Source organism: Anastrepha ludens, chromosome 2 (assembly GCF_028408465.1).
Source record: "Anastrepha ludens isolate Willacy chromosome 2, idAnaLude1.1, whole genome shotgun sequence".
In the NCBI taxonomy this organism is placed as follows: Eukaryota; Metazoa; Arthropoda; class Insecta; order Diptera; family Tephritidae; genus Anastrepha; species Anastrepha ludens.
This window is the reverse complement of record NC_071498.1, coordinates 107910789-107930431: the sequence shown is the minus strand read 5'-3', so window position 1 is coordinate 107930431 and position 19643 is coordinate 107910789. Positions and strand designations below refer to the sequence as shown.

Genomic DNA, 19643 nt, shown 5'->3' with positions numbered 1-19643 from the left:
ACTTCTTCAAAGATGCTGCGAATCGTAACGTAACTGTGAATGGTGAACGCTACCGTGCCCAAAATGCAAGAGCTTGACTTGCATGACATGTGGTTTCAGCAAGACGGTGCCACATGCCACACAGCACGCGTAACAATGGACTTGTTGAGAGGCGAGTTCGGAGAACATTTTATTTCACGTTCGGGACCTGTCAATTGGCCAGCCAGATCGTGCGATATAACGCCTTTAGATTATTTTTTGTGGGGCTATGGTAAAGCTAAGGTGGCCGCCGTAGCCGAATGGGTTGGTGCGTGATTACCATTCGGAATTCACAGAGAGATCGTTGGTTCGAATCTCGGTGAAACACCAAAAAATTATGAAAAACATTTTTCTAATAGCGGTCGCCCCTCGGCAGGCAATGGCAAACCTCCGAGTGTATTTCTGCCATGAAAAAGTTCCTCATAAAAATATCTCCCGTTCAGAGTCGGCTTGAAACTGTAGGTCCCTCCATTTGTGGAACAATATCAACACGCACACCACAAATAAGAGGAGATGCTCGGCCAAGCACCTAACAGAAGTGTACGCGCCAATTTTTTTTTTTTTTTTTTTTTTATGGTAAAGCTCATGTCTATTCAGACAAGCCTGCTTCAATTAACGCATTGGAAGATAACTATTAAGCATTTATATGTGAGACACCGGCCGAAACATTGGAAAGAGTATGCCAAAATTGGACTAAGCGGATGTACCATTTGAAGCGCAGTCGCGGTCAACATTTGCAGGAAATAATCTTCAAACATTAAATGATATGTACTGTACTATAAAATGTCACGCTTTTAATAAAAATGTCATGCATTTTTCTGTATTTTACGTGTGTTTTTTTGAAAAACTTTCCTATAGCTCTTAAAAAATCAACCTTTACTATATAACCCCACTGATGATGCAGCGACCCGCAATCAATGACCCAACAAAAACCTAGATGCATTTGCCAAATCTGGTTCAACAATGCTGCTTTATACTCTTTATTTATAGTTTGAGCTTTACTCTTAATATTTTTTTTCGGTTGCCTTTTGTATGAAATAATATCCGAGCTTCGAAAGAAGTTTTGAGTGGAAAGCGTTATAACTATTAGCAATTGGTTTCGTATTTACTTACGAAAGGGATTTTAAAATTATTTACTAGAGAGTATTTAATTCCATATCAGAGCAATTTTTACTCTAGCAAAATGACTGTAGATTTGTAAAATATGTGGCCATGACTCGATGGCAGAAGAATTAAGTATCCCCTTTGGTTTGGTTTTTTTCTGGTGATATTAATTACGTTTTGACAGTACAGCAATCAATAAAACATATAGTATATTTTTAAACTCCAGACCAGTGTTGCCAGAAAAATTGCGCCTAAAATCTTCCAAGCGAATATAAAATCTTCAAAAAACCCAAAAAGGCCACTGCAGCTGCAAAAAATGGGTTTTCACTAATCATATTTTCTTTGAAGATTTTAATAATGCGAAGAACTTCGATGCTTTTTTAAAACTTTATTTGTTGCACAAAACCATAACACATTTTATTAAAAAATAGAAAAATATCAAGTTAACTAATCCATAGCAGTTTTACTAGACTAGTTCATAGAACATACGCAAATATATTTCTAGCTACAATAATATTAAAATGAAACAAATAACAAAAAATCACATAGAACTGCGAAAATATACAGGCACTATTTTGAAGGCCTCGCAAAATAGTATTTTTGGAATTGTGTCAAGAATTTATGCCGCTAATTATATGTATATTGCTTTTATGAACTTGATTGTACTAAGATATATGAATATTTGCTTAAAACTATGCTTTTTTATAACATTTCAGAAAATAACCGCGAAAAGTTTCTTTTTATTCTTAAAAAAGTTAATTAAATTAGATAAATTATTTTGTTTAAAAATTGTTTTATATGTTTGCATACAATTTCGCTGATGACCCTCAAAGGAAAGCTTCTCTACCATTTGATCTTATGAAAGTCATGATTTTATTCATTATAGCGGTTCATAGCTTTGATAATGATTTCTTCCACCTGAAAATTGCAAAATTGAGCCATATGAGTAATTGATTTCTCACTTAAAGTGTATAAAAGTTATAGGGAGTACAATTCAAAAATACCTGCACATAATTTGGTGTGTTTAATGCAAACATAACCGCATTGGCAACATCTGCGGCTGTAAGTTTTGGATAGTTGATAATATCGTCAGAGTAAACATTCAACAGATCCGTATCGACCAATCCAGGACTTATACTCTGTTTTGAAATAACAAATCAATATAATTTCCCTCTTTTTATTTTATTAAAATCTTTGAATTTCAAGATATGTGTCTTTAAAGCTCATTAAGTTAGAGTTTTGAGCCATGAAAGGTATTAAAGCTACAATATGTTGTATTTATTCAGGCAGGCGCAGCCCTCATTTGCCATCAATGTGTGCATGCCCATACTTACAAGTGCTCATGACATATGCATGTATGTGTACGTATTCGTATGCGTATGTTTGCGTGCGCAATAGCACTACTTTAACTTTTGCTACAATTTGCTTACCGTTAATTTAATATTTAACTTGAAATATTTAATTTCCTGGCGCACTGTTTGGCACAGCGCTGTGATGGCGTGCTTCGTTGCTGGGTAAGCGCTAAATAACGGCACCGGTAGGCTCGGTATATGGTGCCCAAGGATGCTGGACGAATGTGCATGAAAAAATAAAAACAATTATTGTGGAAGGCGAAAAAGCAGGCAAATTATATTGAAGAGAGCAGCTCAATTTTGTATGCAGTTGCAAATGTACAGTAAGAAGATCGTTAGTTAAGGGAGTGGAAATTCAAATATGATCGTATAGTATAAAATAAATTTAAAGTTCTATCAGACTAAATGCACATTGGGGTAGTCAAAAATTGCGATCATGGCATCATACTGAAATACATTTTCCGTTATACGCAATGGAAGCTCATGCCTGAGGGAATTGAAAAATAGGTTTTGATTATTGAAATTATTTATAATTAAAATTATTGAAATAAAATTTAAAATAACTAATATACATATATATGACGGCAACTCCGTTTTTAGTTGACAGTGATCTGACACTTTTCTAGGCCTGTCACAATATGTCCGTTGCGTCTCTCGTATCCGATGCGACAACGCATGTCGAGTGATGCGTTATGTTTGCAAAACTATTGAAATAATGTTAGCAATATATATATATATATTATTGCTTGCTTTATTTAAATTTAATACTTAATTATTTCGTATCCGATGCGACAACGCATGTCGAGTGATGCGTTATGTTTGCAAAACTATTGAAATAATGTTAGCAATATATATATATATATTATTGCTTGCTTTATTTAAATTTAATACTTAATTATTTCTTATTAGGTGTTTTTATTTAGGTTTTCTTAGGTTACATTTTCACATGCTCAATTCAAGACGGAGTACTGTGTCCCTATGCACCTCTGTTTATATACTTTACAATGTGCTTAAGGAGGAGGAATGTTATTGTGTTAGTGGGAGCATGGCCCACATACCATTGGTGTGACGTCACCTGTGATGATGTTTCTGATATTTTGATTACATCTCCTGACTAAGAAAAGTGCCTAACAACTATAGTATTTTCTAGATGTGGTTTATCGTGTTTTCTGGCAACTTCTGTCTTGTCGTTTGGCAGTCATATTTAGGTAGTACACCTCATTCATTCGGTATTGTTGTGAGACGCTTCGCGAATGTTCACGATTTGCCACAAAATGCTATTTCAGAAAATTTCCAAATCAGTAAAATCTAGTAGGTCCTTTTTTCAAATTGATACAGATATCTGTTGAGAATGAACAAAATTGGACCATAAATGAGTGAATCCATGCCAAGTGATCTACTTGTAATTACTTGGACATGGTTTTGAATATAACGATAAGAAGTACACTTAAAAATCTGTTAATTTTAAGACTTTTTGAAAGTTGATAATTTTGATATGGAGTTTTCTAAAGTCAAATCTCTTCGGCTCTTGTTTTCATGTTTTTTTTGTAGGATAAAACATAAATACTTTTTAAAATAGTTTAAAATAAAAAAATTAACATTTTCGTAAAATTTTGTTGGGAAAATGTTTTTTTTTGTTTGTGAAACACACCGTGTAACTTTTTACAAATGTATACAAGTAGTGACGCCTCTATAGGACGTATTGTAATATACGAGTACGTGTGCTTAGGGAAATCAAGAAAGCAATTAGAGAAGCTCAGACAGATGCTTGGAAGGATTTCTGTAGTTCCATTGTATCAACCAAAATTACGGCTAGATTAGACAAGCTTTTATCGAAGGAACACGCCTGTCCTTCTTTCTTGAGGAAAGATAACGGGAAATGGACAAAATCCTCGACGGAAACATTAGACTATCTCATGAACCCACACTTCCCAGGTAACACAGATTATCGTATATTGAGAACAATATTAACAGTGGTCAATCGTCCAACTTGTCCGCCAATACATTAAACCACATTGTATCCCCAGATAGACAGATTTCTATGGGCGCTGAGAAACTTCGAAGTATGCAAAGCTGCCGATGGAATATTCCCTGCCATGCTGTGGAATACTCGAAAAACGACTATTCCAGATTAAAAAAAAAAGACTTATGCTAGGGCATATTCCAAAAAGCTGGAGAGCGTTAAGGTGATTTTTACCCCCAAAGCTGGTAGACACGGTCGCGATACAGCGAAAGACTTCGTACCCATCAGTTTATCCTCAAAACCCTTGAACGATTGCTCGATGCATATCTTAGAGAAGATTACAAACACTACCATTTCAACATCCCAACATGCCTATTTCAAAGGAAAACCTACAGGTACAATTCTTCACGAGGTTGTAAGTACGATCGAGAGAAGCATAGAATACAAACAATACTCACTTGTCGCCTTTCTCGACATAGAGGGTGCTTTTAACAACGTTAACACAAGCTCCATTACAGAGGCTCTTAATATGTTAGGCACGGGCACAGATCTCAACGTCTGATAAACAATATGCTTAAGAAAAGCGCTCTGCCAGAAGGGGACTCCACAGGGGGAGTTTTATCCCCTTTGCTGTGTGGTCATGACATACTTTCCAAGTTTGACCGAAAGGGAATTAAAGTAGTGGTGTATGCGGATGACGTAGTGATTATAATTACAAGAATGTTTCCAACAATAACAAGCGAGTTTATGGAAGGAGGTTGGGATTACTCAGCAATTGGGCCACAGACTGCAGTTAAAAAAAAAAAAAAAAAATTCACCAACATACCAGACTTTAATCTTCCAAAAAGCAAAATACTTAGGTGTTATCCTTAATCTCTCTCTATCCTCTATCCCGAAATCTGCAGGAGGCCCAATGTAGAATATATATATATATATATATATACATATAATAGGACTATGAATAAGTTCGTGCGGTTTTTTTTCGAAATTTGAAACTTTATTGACGTAAAATGGTTACAAATTTAATATTCAAAATATTGTCCATCGCTTACTACTACTTTTTCCCATCTTTCTGGCAATTCACGGATTCCCTTTGTGAAAAATTCGGTCGGTTTTGCCGCAATCCACGAATCGATCCATTTTTTGACTTCATCGTAATTACGGAAGTGCTGGTCAGCCAGGCCATGTTGCATCGATCGGAAGAGATAGTAATCGGATGGCGCAAGGTCTGGACTATACGGCGGGTGGGGTAGGACATCCCATTTGAGCGTTTCTAAGTATGTTTTGACCACTTGTGCAACATGTGGCCGAGCATTGTCATGTTGCAAAATAACTTTGTCGTGTCTATCGGCGTATTGCGGCCGTTTTTCTCGCAGTGCTCGGCTCAAACGCATCAATTGTCGTCGGTAGACATCCCCCGTAATCATTTCATTCGGTTTCAGTAGCTCATAATACACAACACCCAGCTGGTCCCACCAGATACACAGCATAACCTTCAGGCCATGAATATTCTGCGCCGACGTCGATGTTGAAGCATGGCCAGGGTATCCATACGTTGCCCGACGTTTTGGATTGTCGTAATGGACCCACTTTTCATCGCCAGTCACAATTCGATGCAAAAAACCCTTTCTTTTGTGCCGTTGAAGCAGTTGTTCGCATGCCATAAAACGGCGTTCAACGTCTCTTGGCTTCAATTCATACGGCACCCAATGGCCTACCTTTCGGATCATTCCCATGGCTTTTAAACGTTTGGAAATGGTTGATTGATCAACTCCCAAAGTTTTTGCAACCTCTTCTTGCGTTTGAGCCGGATCTTGATCGAGCAATTCCTCCAATTCGGTATCCATGAACTTTGGCGGCGCACCCTCGCGTTCTTCGTCTTCCAAGCCAAAATCACCACTTTTAAAGTGTGCAAACCACTTCTGGCACGTTCGCTCAGATAGAGCATGCTCACCATAAACTTCCACCAAGATACGATGACTTTCGGCTGCTTTTTTCTTCATATTAAAATAATGAAGAAGAGTTCCCCGCAAAAACACATTATTTGGCACGAAATTCGACATTTTCAAGTGTGGTAAAAATATTGTTGTTTACGCTTCAAATAAAAAACTTATACTGACGTTTGTGCCTTACGACAGTAGCTCTCCAATGAATGTTTGGAAATGTGGATCGATGGAATAATAATCAAGTTACGCCATCTGTTGTAAAACCGAAACGAACTTATTCATAGTCCTATTATATAATTGGCAGGTACACCCTTTTTGGGTGTTTGGCCGAGCTCCTCCTCCTATTTTGTGGCTTGCGTCTTGACGTTGTTCCACAAATGGAGGGACCTACAGTTTTAAGCCGACTTCGAACAACAGATATTTTTGTGAGGAGCTTTTTCATGGCAGAAATACATTCGGAGGTTTGCCATTGCCTACCGAGGGGCGACTGCTATTAGAAAAAAAACTTTTTCTTCATTTTGGTGCTTCACCGAGATTCGAACCTACGTTCTCCAAATGGTAGTTACGCACCAACCCATTCGGTTCCGGGGCCGCCCCCAATGTAGAAACCTAATACATATAGTACTTTACACATATTGCTATTGACGAAGTTCTGATAATGCTAAATAAGGTAGTAGCATACGCCAATAACTTGGCCCTGATGGTATCGGGACCGTTTCCCTCAGTCATGGCTGAAATTTCGGAAAGGTCACTGGTTGTACTCAGTCGCTGGGCTGCCACTTGCGGCCTCCGAGTCAACTCTGACAAAACGGGGCTGGTGCTATTTACCAGAAAATATAAACCTCTCCTCCAACCACGTTCTCCCGCTTTCATGGGATGTTAGGTTTCTTGGAGTGATACTTGACTCCAAGCTCCATTGGAAGCTACATATTGAAAATCGGGTAAAGAAGGCCAGTATAGCCTTTTACTCCTGCAAATCTATGTTCGGTAAAAAGTGGAGACTCAAGCCACAGGTCGTGCTGTGGATGTACAACGCAGTGGTTTCGTCAATTTTAACGTATGGATGCCTAGTTTGAGGGTCGTGCTAGGACATTCTTTCGAAATAGGCAGGATTGGATCGAGAGGAGAATTTGTACCGAAGCGTGCACTTCTGTCTTCACTGACGGTTCCAAGATGGATTCGGGATCGGGAGCACGGGTTTTCTCTAACTTAGCCAATTTATCTATCTCCTTTAAACTGCTGAATACTGCTAGTGTGTTTCAAGCAGAAGTCTTTGCGATCCTGCAGGCATGCAAAATGCTTAGGGAACGCGGAAGCGAGGGAGAGAGTAACATTTTCTTCGATAGTCAAGTCGCGATTAAGACTCTGACGACGCCATGGTGCAGAACGAAATTAGTAAACTCCTGCAAGGAGGAGATCAAATCTCTTGGGTGTGCAGGTAACATTTCTCTGATCTAGGTTCCCGGATATAGGAACATAGAGGGAAATGAAAGTGCTGATGAGCTTGCTGATGAGCTTGCTGATGAGGGGACTGAATTGCCCTCAGAGACCTCCTACCCGACATCGGCATCCTCCTGACAGTTGTTAAAGGGGAACTGCACAAATTATTTTTCAGGAAAGCGCAGAAAAGATAGAGCTCCATTTCTTTATGTGCCATTTGGAAAACCCGTTGGTCCCAATACAATATTCAAAGGACTCAGAATGTCCTTTGGACTCCTCGCCATACAATTACCAAACTCGTAGCTGTTTACCGGTCAATAAACGATCGGTACACCCGTGGAAAAGCTAGGGTTACCATTTAACCCCCATTGCAGAAGTTGTGGGGACCTTTCAGAGAAGGAGATTGCAGATCACTTTCTCTGTAAATGTCCGGGTTTGTCAGCTAGATGACTAAAGTCATTGGGCGCTCCTTTCTTCGATAGCCTGGGGCAGTGCGCCAACCTAAATCCCATCAATATCCTCTATTATATCAACAGCTCTGGCTGGCTGTAGATATCTGCCTGTTGGAGGTCTCATAATGGTATCAAAACGGCGCTTTAGTGCTACTTGAGGAGTGCCAGACTGGAACTTCAACCATTTCACCTACCTACCTACTTCTACCGTACTATATAAGAGAATGTTGGGTAAAAAATGGGGTATTCAACCAAAGTTATCCAATTGGTTCCACATAGCTATTGCCGATAGTAACATATGCGGCATTAGTCTGATAACCCTTTATGGAAAAGAAATACAATCAAACCAAGGTAAACAAGATACAAAGATCAGCATGTATCTTAACCACAGGAGCGGTTAGCACCAGTCCTACTGAATCGCTTAACGTGCTAACACATCTGCTACCATTAGACTTGCACATAAAAACAATCGCCACATGCACCGCGGAGAGTCTCATAGATATTGAAAGCTGGACATCAAGATCTTACGGTCACAGCGAGATCCTCCTACAGGGACCCTCACTGCTACAAAACAAATTAGACTTTACAATCGCCGAACTGAACGACAAGAAAGACGGTGACGGTACGTTATCCACCGAGAGTCGAATGGAGGAAAAGGAAAGTGATTGGTGAATTCGATGTCTAAATCTGCAAGGACGGTTCTAAGATGAACTGTCGTGTGGAGTTGGCCTCTATTCGGAACCGCTCAATTTATCCAAATCAAATCCACTTTCTGACTATGCTAGCGGATATAACTATTAACAATCAGGGAAGCTTGCAAATCACTAAAACTAATTGGTGCAAGAGTGAAGCAGCTATCAAGGTCTTAGATTCCACTTCCATTTCATCCAAACTAGTTTTACAGTGTATAGAGGAACTAGAACTGCTTCGTCATTGACTTCTTATTCCTCTGATATGGGTTCCCGGTCATAAGAATATTGAGGGTAATGAGGTAGACATAGCAGAGACAGTGGCAGTTGCTACCCCATTCAATGTAAAATAAAAACATCCATTGCTTCACACTACTATGCATTAGCCGAAAGAAGGTTGAAAAAATTAACTACAAATACTACAACAAGAAAAACTTGGGCGTCGTACAACATCCAGAGGATGAATTAACTGCTCTCGCTCATACATTTCGCGTATCACTGCAACCTTTACAGTTCACTGGAAGGTGATGGATCTTGCAGCCAGACGTAACCTTTCTTCCAATCCCATCTGAAGAAGTTGTCTGGCGGAGGGGGTAAAAGAAAGTTTTTTCCACTTTTTATGCGAATGCCCAGGCTTAGCAAGAACAAGACTTCGCTCTTTCGGTAAATTAATAAAATCTCACTTGGATCTCACGGAATGGATCTGAAGAAAAAACAACAGACAATAACATTGGTAGTAAAACGGCGCTACTTGTTAATTAAGATTATTTCAGTAGAAGTACTCAACCACTTCAACAACAACAACAACGTGTGCTAGCGCTTCACATGAGTAGTTGTTGTTGTAGCAGTACCTTTGCCCTGTCAGTGTATCGTAATCACCGGTCGTCTTCGTCTAGCTCATCTAACGGTAGGCCCAGGAAACTAGCTGTTTCGACGGGTTGGGTCCAGAGGGAGAGGGGTGGGTTTAATGGGGCATGTGAAAAGGTGGTTAGTGACGTGCGGCGTAGTTTGACTCCGATAACGGCATTCGGGGGTCGGGAGGTTAAGAAGGTGGTGAGAGTCTCCCGATGAATGTCGTTTATGGCCCGTTTGTACACTGTCCGATCCAGTAACTGTCTCTTTGTTTTGTCTGAGTACTATTTTGCCCTGATTGTTTACTTATTCACTGTACGTATTTGAATATAACTCGAGAAGTTGTGGGAATTCTATTACGTGGTTAGGGGCAGTCAGAATTTTTAAAATATTGTGTGAAGTTGTTTGAAGATAATCCGACAAATACTTTTCGAGTTATTCAACAATTGACGGCAAAGCTCGGGCTCGGGCAAAACTTTAAATACGTTTTTCTCAAAACTATCTTTTTATTTTGAACTGGTGATCACTGTAACTTAAAATCCTCTTGGTAGATTTCAATAAAATGTATACTGCTTTTGAAAAACATAAAAAACTCGTGCCTGATTGAAGGATTTTTTTTTAAATTTCGATTTTTTTGTAACAATTAATTGTTGGCTTTTTTCTCGAAAATTTGAAAAATATTTCCTGAGGCCGCCATATTGTTAATTTTGAAAAAAAGCTTCGATCAGGCACAAGATTATCTATTAATAAAACTAATTTCTCTTGTCCGATTGATTTTAGATGAATCACCAAGGACTTGTGATGATCACCGCAGGGGCTTCTGGAGAAGCGGGCTTCACACAGACAGCGATAACTTTTACAATTAATAACTTTTTTTTTGAAATTTTGCTAAAGTCAAGCCGAAACATGATGTATTAATGCTATGTTTTTATTTTTGTAAAATAAAGCAATTCACTAGCAACAAAAAAAAAAATTATTGAAAATCATCATGTTTTCTGACACCCCTATCTCCTTATGAACCATTCAGTGATTTGTTTTTGGCTTGATTTGCGGATGAGGGGGAAGCTGCCGTCGCCCATTCTGTCATTCAATGATTACTGAGTATAGTCTCAACTATTAATAAAAAAAAAAATAATAATTTAAGGTTGGGTGCTTTCTCAAAAAAGGAAAAAACATTTCTTTTAATAAAAATACGTTTACGTATAGAAATCTTAAAAAGAACTGAATATAAGACGAAGATAAGAAAAGTTACAAGTAATAAACAAAAAATGATTATAAATACGGTTTCTTAATTCTCTACCGTAATCTTAGTAGAAAACTCACCTGTTCATTACAATAAAGTGACCCTTCGTTTTAGTTTCGCGTAATAACTTCAGACCCTCACGTAGGCATATGGAAGTACCTACGACATTAACATCGAATAATTCTTTTATGTCCTGGCCAGGTGATTCTGTTAAGAAAAATAAGATTACATTGTTTTTTAGATAAGACTAGTTGAAAATAAAATTATATAAAACAAACTTGAATATAAATAATGCCTAGTGCTTTCATAAATGATGCTAAAGAATTATTAGTTGCACTTCTTACCTGCTAGAAAATTCGACTTCAGTATGCCCGCATTGCATACGAGTATTGTAAGTGGCGGAAAGGAGTTCCGTAAATATTCAAATGCAAGAAATATGCTGTCCTCGCTGGTTAGATCACAGTGGCAAGGGATTATTCTACCACCGCCTAATACATGCGCATTCAAATTCTACGAAGAAGAAGTTTGATTTAAAATTATTTGCTATGTAATATTTACATATGTGTGCATGCATAATGGCTACAAAAGAGAGTTGTAAATGAATGCAATCATATACGATCTAAATCAGTTAAAGTCATAAGCAATGTGTTAAATTTTTTAATGCAGTCATTGACTAACGTTTTGTCTAAAGACACAAAGCATGTAATTCTTCAAACTTTAATTCCACGATTATCACATAACATTTGCCGAAGAAATTTACGTAATCATTTGAAATTTTAACTTAAAAACAAAGTCTTTTCGAATTTGGTAATATCAGCTGAATTTCGTGATGTCACCCTAGCCGAGTTGGTGATCAGTGTGACCAGATTACCACTTTCGGAACTTGATTTTTTTTGTTCTCTAGCCCCCGAGTTTTTATTTATTTAATTTATGGTAGTCAAAAAACATAAGGACTGTTACGGACTATTGATTTAGTGCTAATATAAACAATATACCTATTAATACAATATAATAACAAATAAAACGAGCCAAAACTAAAATACGACTAGATTAAAAAGAATATAATTATGTTAGCAAATTAAATGCATTTTTTTTTCTCATTAAATTCGCGCAGAGTCCGAGTAATAGGTGCATGTGGTGCGATATTCGTTTTGAATATCTATTTACAATCAATGTCACTTTGATTTAAATTAAATACAAAGGCAGCCATAGAATCGACCTTTTGCAGTTAAGCGACTTTAATCCATCTAATCTTTAATAAGCTGCTGCCGTAGCTGAACGGGTTGGTGCGTGACTACCATTCGGAATTCACAGAGAGAACGTAGGTTCGAATCTCGGTGAAAGACCAAAATTAAGAAAAACATTTTTCTAACAGCGGTCGCCCCTCGGCAGGTAATGGCAAACCTCCATGTGGGAGGAGTAGGAGGAGTAGCTCGAGCAAACACCCAAAAACGGTCTCTATCATATTTGTTTATAGCGGGAGCTATAAAAGGGATATGGGACAGAAAATTTTAAAGATCTTGGGGCATACTTAAGAAACATAGTTTGTATCCGTTCTATTCTTGTTATAGCAAATTAATGAATCATATTTTAGCTCTTTCTTCCTGACATATTTTTAGCCTCTAATTAAAATGAGATGTTTGTAATTATGTAAAAAATGATTTTTTGAAAAATTAGTGCAATATACATAAGCAAATATTCACTAGTGACGAGGGGATTTGATTTAGTCAAGTGTGCTTTTTTGTATACAGTGAAATTCCTTATAACCGGACACTCACCGTCGCAGTGTTTTTGTCCGGCTATGGGAGATGTCCGCTTATAAGGGATGAAGTCACAAAATATATACCACACATATGAATTGTATTGTACATAGTTTATTTAAGAAATTTTTGGAAGTAAAGAATATTTGCATACTTTGGTATTACATATAAATACATATATGTACATATAGCGATTAAGTACAATACATTGTACAAGTCTTTACATTTCAATACTAGTTTGATTGAAAAAATTAGGTAATGCTTGATTGCTTTAATTTAAAATGTTCATTTTCAAAGTGACTCTCGATATTTTTAATGTGCTGGAAAGCTACATAGTCATTTTTTGCATATTGTTTCAAGCCCGCAACAAGTTTTAAAGCCTCATCCTATGATGTTATAGGCTCACTTATTTCTTCTGAAAATTCATCTTCTGAATCACTTATGTCCATAGTATCATCTTGTTGGTCAAATTGAACTTCTATATTGTTGTCCTCAGTGAAAACATTTTGATCCATTTGGAGAAAACCTTTGAACGCAACCATTCGCATGCAACTGACTTAACAAACTGAATGGAAAACTACTCTTAATTTAAAACACAGGACTTGAATGAGTGTATACATGTTAAAAGGGGAATCGCCTGTTTCATTTTTATAATGAACAACAAAGCTTGCTTGTGATATTTTTGAATTTTGTCCGTTTATGAGAAATTTTTTTATGAAAATGGTTTGAAATACCTTGTCCGCGTCCGGTTATTAGAGTGTCCGTTTATTAGGATGATATTTGTATGAAAAAATGAATGAAAAACCTGTGTGCCCAAAATTTGTCCGGTTATTGGAGCTGTCCGGTTATAAGGACTGTCCGTAATGGGGAATTTCATTGTATATGTATGTATATAATCTAAAAGCCTAATTTTTTTTTATTTGCTTAGTATTTTGCAATATTTTTCTTAATTTTGTGTTAATCCTTTTTGTTTTTAACTCCTAAATCCGTCTTTTCGGTTTTGCTTTTGTCCAGCATTTTTATTTTTATTAACCTGGCAGCTATACAAAATTTGCGCTTACAAAATGCAATAAGAGAGTATTCACCCTGTTTATTTGGCTGATTTTTTTGTTGTAAAACTTTTATTTTATATTATTGTATTACAATAATAATATATCCAAAACTTTATTTTTGTTTTTGGAACTTACATATAGTGGTGTTTTAGTGAAAGAGTTTTAATTTGCAAGCTTTCATTTGAGTATACGTGGAAGCACGTTAAGTTTTTCAACAAAGACGTCTCATATCAAAATAAAAAAAAACTAATCATATACATCGGTGAAACTTTTTCTGAAGAGCTAATTGTAAAAAGCTGCAAAGAAGCTCAAAGTCCAATGTGTTTAAAACGTATAAAAGGTATAAAAAGGGATTCTAAAAGTAACTTTTCGCAGCCTCCGAAATACACAAGATAGCTAAAAGTCAATTCCTCCAAACAGAGAAATAACCTGGTTTAAGAGAGCAAAATAAAAAACAAAAACCACCTCTTTCATATACAGGTATGAAATAATTGCTTTAAGTCTTTCCTTCACTGTCGAGTTTTCGTTTAGGTTTTTTGAGCGTTTGTTTTTGAACTTAAGGGGTAACACCACTGTAGAAATTTCAAAAAATTGATTTTCTTTTTATAAGCTTAAAAAATTCTTTGAACCTTTTAAAATACAGAACAAAAAGTTTTATACGTTACCGAAGTTTATTTCATAAATATTTTAAGCTTTTAACCAAGCGTTAGTGACTGCTACCTAACGACTTCTCCAAATTTCCAAACTTTAAACGCGTTTTTCTCAAAACACGTTTTCTGAAATTGGCACGCAGCATAACTCAAACAATTTTAAATATTTTTAATCAGGTTTTTCACTACGTCTGTATAACAACCTTCTTAAGAGAAGAGCGTAGGGGATTTTCGATAGATTAATTTGAACGATTGTTATAATTATTTAAGTGCCGTTTTTTAGTCCAAAATAGAGTTTTTTCCTTCAAATGCTTGCTAATTCCACAAAAATAAATATTTTTTAAATCCCCTACGTGTTTCTCTAGCTATTCTTATCTAGACTAAGAAAAAAAATGTTTCTTTGTTCCAGATTAAAATTTGCACCCTCTGTGCTGCGTGCCGCGGAGCTCCTTCAAGAGAAACCACATTACAAAAATGTCTCCAATGCCGCCATTTTGTAAAATTTTTCGATCGAACTTTGTAGCTTTGTATTTTAGTATATAAGTAATAACTGCCCAAATCAGAGTGATTGTTTTCCCTTTCCTTCTATACAAAAAAATTCTTTAAAAATTGTGTTTATTTTACGCGTGTACAGTGGTGTTACCCCTTAAAGTGATTCATCCCATTATAATTTTGTTAAATGGTATCAATGCCTACTTTGTAGACGATGAAGCGCTAAAATATTTTGATTTTTCAATGGAAGTTGGTGCGCTTGTTACCCTTGGCCTAAGCTAGATTGACAATACCCGCGCCCGACCTCCCCAAAACTGTAAGTTTCAAAACTTCTAAGTATATGACTTATGCATTTTTTCTTTCCTGCAAACGAAGTTTTAATTTAGGTACGTCCACTCGCCTGTCTCCACATAACAGAAAAATATACAAGTATATCTTTCGGAACGAACCAATTTTGAAGACGGTAGAATAAATTTGAAGGAAAATAAATATTTTTTGCTTTATTGAATAGTTCCGGACACATTTCTGAAAGAATGAATACAGTTCGTTTTCGTTCGAATTAGATATTTGCCTCCTTTTTATTTCTGTAGTAGAAACAGGGATGTAACTCGAGGTTTACCGTTTGCAGAAATATATTAATATACAAACCTTGATTGTCATTTAATTAATACTTCATTGTACATATATGTGTGAACATACATACAACACATGTGCGCGCGAGTATAAAAAATATTACTTGAGTATCCCACGTATGGATTTGAGTGCCACAAGCATTTTAGAAATAATTGTTGAAAAAATAACATTTTTAAAGACAGATGAATTATAAATTAAAAATACAAATATTTCTTCACACACAAATGCATACATACGTAGATAAGTATACACTGAAAACATTTACACGCACTTCAACTAATGCCACCCGTCGCGCCAATCCTAAAACGGTTATTCCTTTATTAGCGAGAAACACTGAAATTTGCGCTCCAATACCAGAGGAGGCGCCAGTTACAAGTGCCACTCCTGGTCTACTGTCCTTGAGGCTGCACATTTTTAGTAGTGGATAAATAATCAGTACGCAGGCACTTATGCGAAATTCGTTCGATTCACTCTATCCAATAGAAATCAGTGTAGCGCAGCTTATGTTCACTCTCAACGTCAAACCGTGACTGATTGAAGCTGATTTGACATAATAAATTAAGTCTCAGCCTAGGCAATGGCTTAGAGTTACATCAAGTCAAATTCCAGTAGCGGTGGGTGGTAGGGTGGATAACTGCTCTATTGTGTCATTTGCAGATGTGTACCGCACAGCTTCAATTGGTGTCAATATTTTAAAGTTACAGTCCGTTTAATAGAAACGCGACCGGCCAAAATCAAACTTAGACTTCAGTTATAAAAAATTTAAATGCTGTTAAAAAGGCCTAAGCTTCTCCAAATGCCCGTTGTGCAATTTGTTAGGTTTGTGGGAAATTTTGAAACCTTAGTTCCGCGTATGAAAAACAATTTGAAGCGGTGTTTCTATGTCCACATACTATAGGTTTAAAAGTGTCACATGCATCTCAGCAATATATTTGATAAAATCCAAGATATTCCTAAATAAATGGATGCATTGGTATACCAAAGGTAAAAACCTTGACAATTAAAGAAGTAAGATCAGAAGATCATTGATTTGCTTGTGACAAAGCCGAATTTATAGTTGCGTGAAGCTGAAGGAGTTTTAAAGAAAAATGTTGGTCATGTATCCAAGGACACGATTCGAGGACGTTTACGTGTAGGGAATCTCAAACCGTTGCTTTAATTGTCACAATCAAAAAATACTTGCATGGGCTAGGGCGAATTGAGAACGGAATTGGGCAAACGTAATGTTAACGGATGAATCTTCCTTTTGGGCAATAAGTTTCACATGTGGATCTTAGTGTACAGCTGGTTAGAAGGCCATTATGCACTGCGACCAGAGGTGTACAGCTGATAATCGACAACTTCAAGGAACTGTTAAGCAATCTTGGATTTTACAAAAAGACAGCAGTCCCAAGCATTGAAGCCAAAGTAATGTAGAGTCAAAACAGCAAAATGGGATTGATAAGTTGGATTGACCTTCACAGTCACCTGATGCCAAGCATATTGAGAATGTTAAGCAAAAATTTGAGCTTTAACTTTAAATTTAATTTACGAGAATTACTGAAAGAAATTATAAATGAAGTCATAAATAAAAACGTTTTCTTGAATTAAGTTATGTTAAGGAAAATGGTAGAAAATAAAGATTTGTTTAAGATTATATTTTGAGTAATGGATAATATATTTAATTAAAATCTAAACATCTAAACAAAAATAAGTTATTTACCAAGCTCACCTAAACTACCTAAAATTATGATTTCAAATAGATTCATATGAAAAAAATTGATTTTTAAACAGACGAATTTCCTTCGTGAGTTTTAGAAGAGGTGTTGCAGTTCTTTTCTTCAGATGTTCTCTGGAAAAACTTCTTAATGACCCAGATTTCTTGGCAACTGTAGGGCGGGTCTAAATATCAACGATGTATTTGCAAAATATTTCTCATTTTTCGATTAGGATTTCTAACAATGATTTTTAACCAAGTTCACTTCGCAAAGTGAAACTAAACAAATAATCTCTTTATCGAAACTTATCGAGATCATTAATGATAACATCTTGTATTGCAATCCATGCAATTACTTGATTTTTACCCAAAGAGTTACCAAATATCTCTTGAGAGCACGAGCTTAAAAATTCATTTTCTCCATCACCATATGGAATGGTTTGAACACCAACTTTTTGCTGTATCAGATGAATAAGATGAAAATGTAACCAAGTATCTTTATTCAGAATTATTTTAGATTTATGTTGGTGGCTAAAGAGAACCACCGATTCAGAGGATACTAATGATAGACGAGCGGTGAGGTTGATCGCTCCAGACAGGACTAGTTTACAGGTCGCCTGGTACTAGTGACACACAGTGCAAGAAGCTCTAAACTATCAAAATATTGCCATCAGAACAGCCACGGGATATTATAAATGTTTGAATAAAAACCATAAAAGTAGCACCACCTAGCGAAAGGTTCAGTAAAACTAAATATTAAAATGAAAACTAAAAAAAAACCAAAACTAAAAACTAAAAAAATTTTTTTTTTTTAATTAAAACAATTAGCAACTTCAAATACGCATAAAATATAAATAGGCTAGATTTTATTTTGGAGTCTAGTAATGCAGGGTGAAAATTTTATTAACTAAAACTAATTTATTTATTTTCAATTTCTTTTATAAAAAATTCCGCAACGTATGTATGTATGTAAATGGACTATCCTAATACGCGTTTATTCCAGTATGAAATACAGTTCATTATTGCTAGTGAAATTTATAAATATGTTAAGCTACTCGAAATTGGGAGAGATTAGTAAAGAGAACACGCAATTGTATACAAGCTAACGGGATGTTAAATAATAAGTATGAACATACATGCATACATACTTTTGCGAGAGCGTAGCATAACGTTATAAAATTGCAAACATACAAAAATGCATTGCTTTGAGATGTTGACCGCATGACCTTGATAATTTTTAAATAAATAGGAAACAGATGTACAATGAAGTAATAGACTATATGAGCCAATTGATGATGCAGGGATCCGCAATCAATGACCCAACACAAACCTAGATGCATTTGCTAAATGTGGTTCAGCAATGCTGCTTTATACTCTTTATTTATAGAGCTTTTAATTACTCCTAATATTTTTTTTCGGTTGCCTTTTGTTGAAATAATATCCGAGCTTCGAAAGGAAGTTTTGGGTAAACGCATTGAGTGAAAAGCGTTATAACTATTTGCAATTGGATCGTGGAAGAATTAAATATCCTCTATTTTTGTTGTTTGCTCGTTACGTATGGGGATATTAATTACGTTATGACAGTACAGCGATCCAACGGCCAAAAATGACGTTAAAATTTTTCCAAGTGATGATGAAATATTCAAAATACTAAAAGAAGGCACTGCAACTGAAAAAAGTGTTTTTTGGGAAAAATTTAGTATAATGTATACTTTGTAAAAAAGGTTAAAAAGGGGGAATAGAGGGGTGTATCCCCATCTTAAAACTGAAAACCGCACCCTCCGGAGGCTTATAGTTTTTAAGTAATTTAATGTTGAAGTTCTGTAATTTAGCGAAAAGTTGGTGTTGCCATACACCTGAAATAAAAACGAAGTTCGTATGCAGAGATGTTCAGTGGAGGGTTGATTGTAAAACTGCAGTATTTTTTGATGTAATTTAAAATTGAGAAATATTTTTGAAAATAAAAACATACAACTCATCGAAACTTAAAAACAATGATATTAAGCGTATCACAAAAAATAATAAAGTAATTAAAAGCCAAAAATTACGGTTTATAAGTGTATTGTATTGCTTCGATCAGTTTTACAAAGGGGTTCTCATGCCTTTTATAAACAGATTTTCTCCCCAAAAATTCGATTATCATGTCTGCAAAACAAATATGGTGGTCGTAGTTGCCTTTATTAAAAAGGTCGTTTCCTTTCAAAAAAAAAAAAAAAGCCCTCATCAGTCCAACTCCGGCTACGCAATCCGCAGTATTTTTGCGTAGAACTCCTTTCGGTGTTAAAACCATTGAACCCAAAA

The 19643-nt window shown here is 36.1% G+C and overlaps 1 protein-coding gene across 1 annotated transcript; it reads right to left on the bottom strand.

The window, feature by feature from the left end:
* Positions 1 to 1490: 1490 nt before the first annotated feature.
* LOC128855050 (farnesol dehydrogenase-like) lies at positions 1491 to 16201 on the bottom strand. The gene is made up of 6 exons (XM_054089635.1): positions 15918 to 16201; positions 11404 to 11569; positions 11140 to 11266; positions 2553 to 2688; positions 2127 to 2261; positions 1491 to 2040 (listed from the first exon to the last, which is right to left on the bottom strand). Exons 1-6 carry the CDS (start codon positions 16056 to 16058, stop codon positions 1996 to 1998), a joined length of 750 nt encoding a protein of 249 aa, XP_053945610.1. The 5' UTR covers positions 16059 to 16201; the 3' UTR covers positions 1491 to 1995.
* Between the last annotated feature and the right edge of the window lie 3442 nt (positions 16202 to 19643).